Raw genomic sequence first — 8,524 nt, 5'->3', positions numbered from 1 at the left:
ACTTCGCGCGACAGGTCACTAGTAACAAAATAACAGCGACTGGGGGGCTTAAACAGCAGGAATTTATTTTCTCACATTTCTGGAGCCTGAAGGTCCAAGAGCAAGGTGCAGCCAGGGCAGTTTCTCCTGAGGCCTCTCTCCTCGGCGTGCAGATGGCCAGCCACCTGCGTGCTGTGCCCCTCCATGGCCTTTCCTCGGTGTGTGCACACCCCCAGGGTCTCTCCCCTTATAGGACGCCAGTCCTCTTGGGACCTCATGTAACTTTATGTCCTTACAGGCCCCATCTCCAAACACATTCACACAGGGGCTGAGGGCTTCAGCATGGATGTTGGAGGGACACAATTCCGTCCCTATAGCAGGCGTCTTCTCTCTCTCCTCTAGGAACAGGAGCTCTCTACACTGTCAGGAGAGGGTGACTTCTAACAGGAAATGGCACCTTCTCTTCTTTACCTTCCCATGTGTCTGCGAAGGAGCCATAGAGACCCCGGACACCTCACTCAGCTAGAGACAGGAGACATAGCCACGAATTCCACCTGTTTCCCAGGAGGGAAGAAACACTGCCATAGGGTGTTGGTGCTGAGGCTCTTGAGAGTCCAGCCACACAGGGGATTGTCCCACGTTTCTCCCACAATAGTCCTGACGTCCCAACTGCTGTAGGGACACATATTAGCTTCACACCACCCCCTGCTGCCCCACCCCAGTGACCACAGCCCCCTCCCTGCAGCACCCGTGGTAAAGAAAGACCCGACCGTGGAGCAGGCCCTCTAGTGGGTGAGAGATGAAACAACAACTTGACACAATAAATACAGAGAAGAGAAAGCAGGAAAAAGACAGAGAAGGTGATGGGGGCATGTCTTAAGTAGGAGGGTGGCTAGAAAGCTTCCCTGGTAAAGGGTTTGAGCAGGGGCCGGACGGAAGAAGGGGACCATGTAGAAAGAATAGTCCTGGCAGAAGACACAGCCCGAGCAGAAGCCCTGAAGGAGACTGCTCCTGGCATGTTGGAGGGATAGTGAGAAGGTCGATGTGGTTGAAACAGTGAGCGAAGGCGGATTGTGTAGGACCCTGTGAACTTGGACCATCACCCTGACTGAGGTAGAGCGGCGGAGGGCTCTGAGCAGAGGAGCCACCTGCTGACTCAGGTGCTCACCGGTGCCGTCCGTCCGGCAGCTGTAGGAGGGAGAGGAAGACCTGGGCAGAGGCGACGGCGCTGGTCCAGGCAGCTCCTCTTCCCATCACCTCCAGAGTCACGTGGGCGAAGATGAGTGGAAGTTCCGGAGAATGCCTGGCAGATGTCTGTGCTCGGACCCACACCTGCTGAGAGGGAGAAGCTGGGCCAGGTGTCAGGGGCAGTGCTAGGAAAAGGAGGCGTGGGGAAGGCTGGGAGCGGGGCGGCCCACGGGGAGTGCAGGCAAAGCGGAGTGTGAGCTCTGCCCGCACAGGGCAGCTGTTCAGCCTGCATGCCCAGTGGATGGTTGTTAAAACACTGAAGTGCTTTTCTGGTGGCTGGGAGCCAGCCCCTGCCCTTCCCCCAGATCTCCTAGACCTCCTCCCACAGTCCAGCAACTACAAAGTGAAAGTTTGGCCAGGACAGAGGGGGAGGGAAGGAGGAGGCACAGGGGGACTGGTGTATAAAGGGGCCACGTCCACAGTGAGCAGGGGCCTTGGGACCCGTGCTCCAGCTCTGTTATCAATGTCCCTTTCATGCCTGCCAGTAAGTGTATGGAACACGCCCCTGTGACCTCTTGTTGATGTGTGCCCTCTGGTGGCCGTGGGGAGTAAGGGCGGAGCGGGGAGACCTGAGGGGAGGATACTGCCCTGGTTAAGGTGGGAGATTGTGGGGCCCAGGGTTGAAAGCTCTGAAAGGGAAGTAGGAGCAGAGGCCAAGCTGGTGTATTATTCAGGATGGACAAGAATGTGCTGCCGTAACAAACAGCCCCACAGTCTCACACCGACACAGGTTTGCTTCCCACTCCCACTCATGGGTCTTTCCTGGCTTGTCAAGGGGACTCTGTTCATCAGTCACTTAGGGGCCAGGCCTGAGAAAGCCACTGTCCCTCATGTCACCAGCCATCGTGACAGAACAAAAGAGAACCCAGAAGGGTCATTCACTGGCCATTAAATGCCCAAAGCGACACCTCACTCGGCTCACACCTCATTGGCAAGAACTCATCACATGGCCCCAGCCAATCACGGGGTCCAGTAGGGGCCACACTACCATGTACTCAGGCAGGAATCGCTGGGAGCAGGAATTGCTGACAGAGCCTTAATGACCACCTGGCAGGGGAGAGCAGGCTTGGTTGAGGGAGAAACCTCTATCAGAACTGCTCTGTGGCTTTGCAGCCTCCCTGGGGCTTCCCCAGGCCTCGCCACAGACCGATGCTGCTGTGGTAACAGTCCTATGGCCCACACTGTCCTAAGGCTGCACGCATATTAACTACTTTAATCATCAGACAACTCAGTGAGGCCCTGGCCACTGTGCCTCAGTTGGTGGGCATTGTCCCAGGCACCAAAAGGTTGCCGGTTCGATTCAAGGGTAGGGCACATGCCTGGGTTATAGGTTCAACCTCCCATGGGGTGCAGGGTTGCAGGAGGCAGCCAATCAATGTTACTCCCTCACATTAATGTTTCTCTCTCTCTCTCTCTCTCTCTCTCTCTCTCTCTCTCTCTAAAAATCAACGATAATATTTTTTTAAAACTCAGTGAGGCAGGAACAATTGCTATCATCCCCATTTCGCAAATGGGGAGAATGAGGCACAGAGCAGTGGACTAACACCTAATGCAGTTGGAGTCAGGTTTTGACCGGGGCCACCCAGCCCCTGTCGATGCTGAACTATCCCCCCACGCAGCTTCTCCACAGCCCTGTCCCTGCCAAGGACCAGAGCCCCATGGTCATGTCCCCCTGGGCCAGCTGCACTGGGCACTGGGACCCGTGGGAGCCAGGACTCCAGAGCACTGGGTCGGCAGGAGCTGCTGGCTCGGTGACTGGCCTAAAGGCCAGCAGGTGCTCAGGCAGGCAGGCGACCAGGCCTCTCTGTGCCCGCATTGCAGGAGGGGCCGACAAACAGCAGATGGACGCCGAGCTACGGAAAGAGATGATGGCCATCTGGCCCAACCTGTCCCAGAAAACACTGGACCTGCTGGTTACGCCTCATAAGTGTAAGAGCCCAGACCGGCCTGGCCCGGGCCCAACCCAACAGGACAGAGGGGGAGGGAAGGAGGAGGCACGGAGGACGGGTGCATGCAGGGGCCCCGTCCGCAGTGAGCATGCTCTGTGCCCCCAGCCACGGACCTGACAGTGGGGAAGATCTACGCGGCCATGATGATCATGGAGTACTACCGGCAGAGCAAAGCTAAGAAGCTGCAGGCCATGCGTGAGGAGCAGGTATGGCTCAGGCCCTGACAGCTCTCCCCGCGGACATTCCTCCCTCTGGGGTCACCCAGGCTGGGAGACTGTACCTTCCTTGTCACCATGAGGACCGTCCAGAACAGTGGGGTGTAGCCACGCCCCAGGGCAAGTCATTGGAAAGTAAGGCATAACCTGGGTTAATTCATCTGCTCCACCAACACTTACTGGGCGCCTCCTGTTGTCAGGCACTGTTCTCAGCCCTAAGGGTGCAGCTGTGAGCAAAACAGACCAGAAGCCCTGTTGTGGAAATTCCAATAACGACAAAATGACTAAATGAGATCGCGTAGCAGAACATAAGCACCGTGGGAAAGAGTGCCTGGGGGAGAGGGGTGCAACTTTAAATGGGTGGTCAGGGGAGGCCTCCCTGAGGAGGTGGCTTCTGAGCAAAGACTTCAAGGAAGAGAAAGAGTGAGCCACACAGACACCTGGGGGAAGAACATTCTGGGCGGAGGGAACAGCCACTGCAAAGACCCTGAGGCAGGACTGTGAGTTTGAGTTTTGGAAACAGCAAGGTCTTAGGTGCAACAGAGCAAGCAAGAGGGGCAGCAGGAGGAGACGAGGTGGTAATTATGCATGACCTTGGGGGCCCTTGCGGACAACTTTGACTTTTGCTCTGAGTAAGGGGGCTCCTACCGGGAAGTGACCTCTTACAGGGGTCGATGTGCGCCCTCTGGTGGCCGTGGGGAGTAAGGGCTGGAGCGGGGAGACTCGAGAGCAGGATACTGCACTGGTTAAGGTGGGAGGTTATGGGGCCGGACCTGGGTGGTGGCCGTGGAGATGTAAGAAATGACCCCATTCTGGATGGATTTGGAAGAAAGAGGCTAGTAGGCTACTGATGGACCAGACCCTCCACAGCCTCCCTCACCCCCCACCTATCCCTAACACACACACACACACACACACACACACACACGCACACACACTCTGCACACGCTGCTCTCTGCCTCCCCAGAACCGGACACCTCTCATGTTCCAGCGCATGGAGCCCCCGTCACCAACGCAGGAGGGGCAGAACGCCCTCCCCTCCACCCAGCTGGACCCCGGAGGAGGCCTGTGAGTGTCACTCTGGCTAGGAGGAGGGATGGAAGGGCAGGGAGTGCCCGTCCCAGGTACAGAAGCCCCCAGAGTGCCCACTGCCTGTGTCTCCCGTGCAGGATGGCTCATGAAAGTGGCATCAAGGAGAGCCCTTCCTGGGTGACCCAGCGAGCCCAGGAGATGTTCCAGAAGACGGGCACCTGGAGCCCGGAGCGAGGGCCCCCTACTGACATGCCCAACAGCCAGCCCAACTCTCAGGTGCCTCTGTCCTCTCGCTGCCCCACTGATCACGGCCTGGGCAGTCCAGGAGGGTGGGGCCCAGGCCTGAAGCTCCACGCACACCGGGCTGCCCCTGGGGTACGTGTGCCCAGCCCCGGGGCTCACCCGGCCTTGCCATCTGCCCTGCAGTCTGTGGAGATGCGAGAGATGGGCCGAGATGGCTACTCAGACAGTGAGCGCTACCTCCCCACGGAAGGCCAGGCCCGGGCGGCCTCCATGCCCCGCCTCCCAGCAGAGAACCAGGTGAGCGCTTTCACCCACCCCCCTGAGGGGGACCTGGGCCCCAGAGGCCCTGCCTCCTGAAGCCCAGGGCACCTCCTTCCTCCTCCGGGATGCAGGCCCCGTCCTCTGAGCTCCTCCTAATGGAGGGCAGAGAGAAAGGGGCTCCCCTGGGCAGGGTGCAGTAGCCACTGCCAAGTGGTTTGTCTCTGCCCTGTTTGGGGGTGCTGAGGCGGGAGGATGTGGAGGACACATGGGGGTGTGGGAGGTGATGCGTGAGACTGCAATCAAGAGTACAAGCATGCACACACGTGCACACAGGCATGCCCACACATACACATACACATATGTGTGTTTTCATACACATGAACTCGCTTGCACAAGTAGGTCTGCTTTCAGAAACCTGGCAGGTCCTAGGACGTGGTGGCAGAGTCTGGGGAAGGCCCGGGACAGCTTGGGTTTGTCCTGTCTGGTCTCCGTGGGGGCTGCTGGGGAGGGGCAGGGCCGTGTGCCTGATGTGTGTCTGTGTGGCTGCTTTTCCAGCTGCAGGGCCCTGGGAAGGAGGAGGGTATGCGGGTCCCAATGCCCCGGCCCATGGGGACTGAAGCCAGAAGCATGGCTGGCTGTCCACCTGGCCCAGGAGGTGGGGCAGCATGTCTGACCACAGGGCTGCCGTGTGCTGTGCCGGCTCATCTGCACGGGGTGGAAGGCTGCGCTGTGCCTGGCTGGGCCGGGGTCTCCCAGGGGCCTGGCCTTTGGCTGTGGGAACCTGAGTGGGAAGCACCCAGACTGCATGTGGCTGCCCAGCCCTATCCTGCCAGCCTCTGCCCCCCAGGACTTAGCTGCTGGGCCCTGGGAGAGGGTTGAGACAAACCCAGCTGATGGCCACCTCCCCACACTATCCCCCACCCCCAGCTTTGAGTGTCAGCCGGAGCCAGGGCTGGAGGCATTGCATGAGGCAGAGCCGGGGGCCAGGGGCCTGTGGCTACACCATCCCATCTGTCCATCTCTTGCCTCTGCCATCTGTCTGTCTGTGGTGTCTCCTGTCTGTCTCCTCTGTGCCCCTGGGGGGACTGCTGGCTGGGCCAGGGTTATCAGTTCCCAGGGACTTTAACCCCTCTCTCCCTCCCTCCATTCTCCCCCTCACTCCTCAGGTCTATGCACCACCTCTCGCTCCCCCTCTTGGCTTTTATATTTATTTTCTTCTTTCTGTTTTTTCTGTGTGCACCATCCCGTGGGGCTGTGACAGAGGAGAAGGGGCCGGCCACGTGGGAATAACCTCAGTGTATGTACCGCCCGCCCGTCTGCCACCAGCTGGGCTCTGGCCCCCTCTTCCCGCCCACCCCCCCTCGGGGGAGTCCTGTCCTTTCGGACTCCATCCTTTCTTTGCAGACAACACCCCCTCCCTCCCTGTGGAGACCTATCCTCCTGTGTTCTGTTCTCTGTGTGCCCATGTGCCCTGTGGGGTGGCCCTTCTTCACCCCTCTTCCCCTTCCCCTCCTCCACCCCTTTCTCTTCAGAGCCCCGCATTCCAAGAATCCTGAACGATGCCCCCACACCTGGCCCACTCTTTTTCATTTCCCTGCCCACCCCTGACCCTCTGGTCTTGCAGCCCTGTGTCCCTTAAAACCCCTGCCTCGGGCATGCCCCCAGCCACTCAGCTGGGCTGGACTCTAGGGAATGTCCCCCGGCTCCTCTTCCTCTCCTCTCCCAGCTGCAGAGAACCAAGGGTGGGGGGACTGGGAGGAGGGACTTAACCCCGGTGGGGTGGTGCAGCACGCACAGGTTCCCAGCTGCAGGCTGAGGATGAGAAGGCAGGTTTCCCAGGACCTGAGTGTCAGGGCAGCCCCTCCGGTGGGCAGGAAAGCCCAGACCCCACTGGCCAAAGGGGTCAGTGATTGGGGTGCTGGGTGCCTGGCCCTGAACCTGTAGGCCTCACAGCCTCCAAGAGAGCAGGCAGGGGTGAGCAGGGCAGGCTGCCCAGTGCCCGGTTCCCAGGTTTGCACTCGGGGTGAGCACAGCTCTTCTCTTCTGCCAGGCTGCATGTCCGTGGCCGGATGCCCAGGGCGTAGAGGTGCCCCTGAGAGTGGTCCTGAGAGGCAGCAGGGATGGATCAGAGGCTCTTGGCCAGAAACCCGGATGGGCCTGGGAGGGGACAGAGGCACCCCGGGGCCCTAGGTGATCGGGCCCCACCACCCACCACCCACCCCCACCCGGACCTCGGCCTGAATGGTCACAGCCCATCACTGATGGCTGATAGGGCCGGACAGGTGGGGCCAGCCTCTGACTCCAGCCACTGACCTGTCTTCCCCAGACCATCTCAGACTCCAGCCCCATGAAGCGCTCGGCCTCCGTGCTGGGCCCCAAGGCCCGGCGCCTGGACGACTACTCCCTGGAGAGGGTGCCGCCAGAACAGCTCCGTGACCGTGACCGTGGCCACCGGGCCTCCGAGCGCTCCTTGGGCCGCTACACGGATGTGGACACAGGTGGGCCACCCTGCAGGGCCCAGGAACCGAAGGCTATGCCAGGGGACAGGGGAGGGGAGAGGGGAAGAGAAAGCAGAGGTGGGGAGACACAGAGAGAGGGCTGGGTGGCACCCGGCTGGGCTGAGGGAGCCTGGGGACTGGACCCCCAAAACCCTCGGGGCCAGAGGAAAGCACTGCTTTTAGGACCCACAGACCCTCTTGGTGGCCTCCTGTGTGCATGTCCTGCCCCACCTCATGGCCTTCTGTCTGTCTGACGCCCTCCCGGCCCAGGCTTGGGGACAGACCTGAGCATGACCACCCAGTCGGGGGACCTGCCGTCAAAGGAGCGGGACCAGGAGCGGGGCAGGCCCAAGGACCGGAAGCACCGGCAGCACCATCACCACCACCACCACCACCACCCCCCGCCCCCCGACAAGGAGCGCTATGCCCAGGAGCGGCCTGACCACCGGGCCCGAGCCCGGGGCCAGGGCTGGTCCCGGTCACCTAGTGAGGGCCCCGAGCACATGGCACACCGGCAGGTGGGTGTGGCAGGAGTTGCCCCCAGACCGAGCCAGGGGGGGACCAGGAGAGGAGGGTGGCCCCCACGCCCCACGGCCACTCTGGGCAGGGTCCTCACTCCCCACTGTGACCTCTGACCCTGCCCACCACTGGGCTCCTTCCCAAGCCTAGGGGGGCCTGGGTGAGGGTGGACCTCGCCTCCCGCCACTGTGGCCCCCCACTCTGCCCCAGCCCCTGCCGCCTGCCGCCCCCCTGCCTGCAGCTGCTTCCTCTTTGGTTGTGGATCACGTTTTGCGTTCTGGCCAGCCCAGTCCCGCGCTGGCTGCCGCTGCCTTGCGCTTTCCTTTAACCCGGCTTCCGTTTTTGTTCCGATTATGATTTCTGTCCTCTGGACGCCTGTGAGTAATTTTTGAAACTTCTGCTATTTTAACCCCGAAACTTACAAAACTCCATTTCTCATTTCTCTTTTCACTTTGTTGTGTTGGTTTTTGACTTCCCCCGCCCTCCTTGTCTCTCTCCTCCTCCCCCTCCTCCCCCACTCCCTCCCCTTCTCCCTCTCCTCCCCTCCTCCCGGTGGCTGTTGCTTTTTTCCTTTTTTTTC

At 60.5% G+C, this 8,524-nt stretch overlaps 1 protein-coding gene across 1 annotated transcript in view; it reads left to right on the top strand.

The window, feature by feature from the left end:
• The window catches only part of CACNA1A (calcium channel, voltage-dependent, P/Q type, alpha 1A subunit), a 232,481-nt gene that overhangs the window by 210,672 nt on the left and 13,285 nt on the right, over positions 1-8,524 (top strand). Inside the window, exons 43-50 of the mRNA XM_014529428.1 lie at positions 3,049-3,156; positions 3,282-3,382; positions 4,359-4,459; positions 4,561-4,699; positions 4,850-4,963; positions 6,189-6,224; positions 7,254-7,425; positions 7,696-7,943. Of these exons, the coding sequence (XP_014384914.1) occupies positions 3,049-3,156; positions 3,282-3,382; positions 4,359-4,459; positions 4,561-4,699; positions 4,850-4,963; positions 6,189-6,224; positions 7,254-7,425; positions 7,696-7,943 (1,019 nt within the window). The remainder of the gene's footprint in view (positions 1-3,048; positions 3,157-3,281; positions 3,383-4,358; positions 4,460-4,560; positions 4,700-4,849; positions 4,964-6,188; positions 6,225-7,253; positions 7,426-7,695; positions 7,944-8,524) is intronic.

The sequence above is a fragment of the Myotis brandtii genome, unplaced genomic scaffold, assembly GCF_000412655.1.
Source record: "Myotis brandtii unplaced genomic scaffold, ASM41265v1 scaffold680, whole genome shotgun sequence".
Taxonomy (NCBI): Eukaryota; Metazoa; Chordata; class Mammalia; order Chiroptera; family Vespertilionidae; genus Myotis; species Myotis brandtii.
This window is presented reverse-complemented; position numbering and strand designations above follow the sequence as displayed.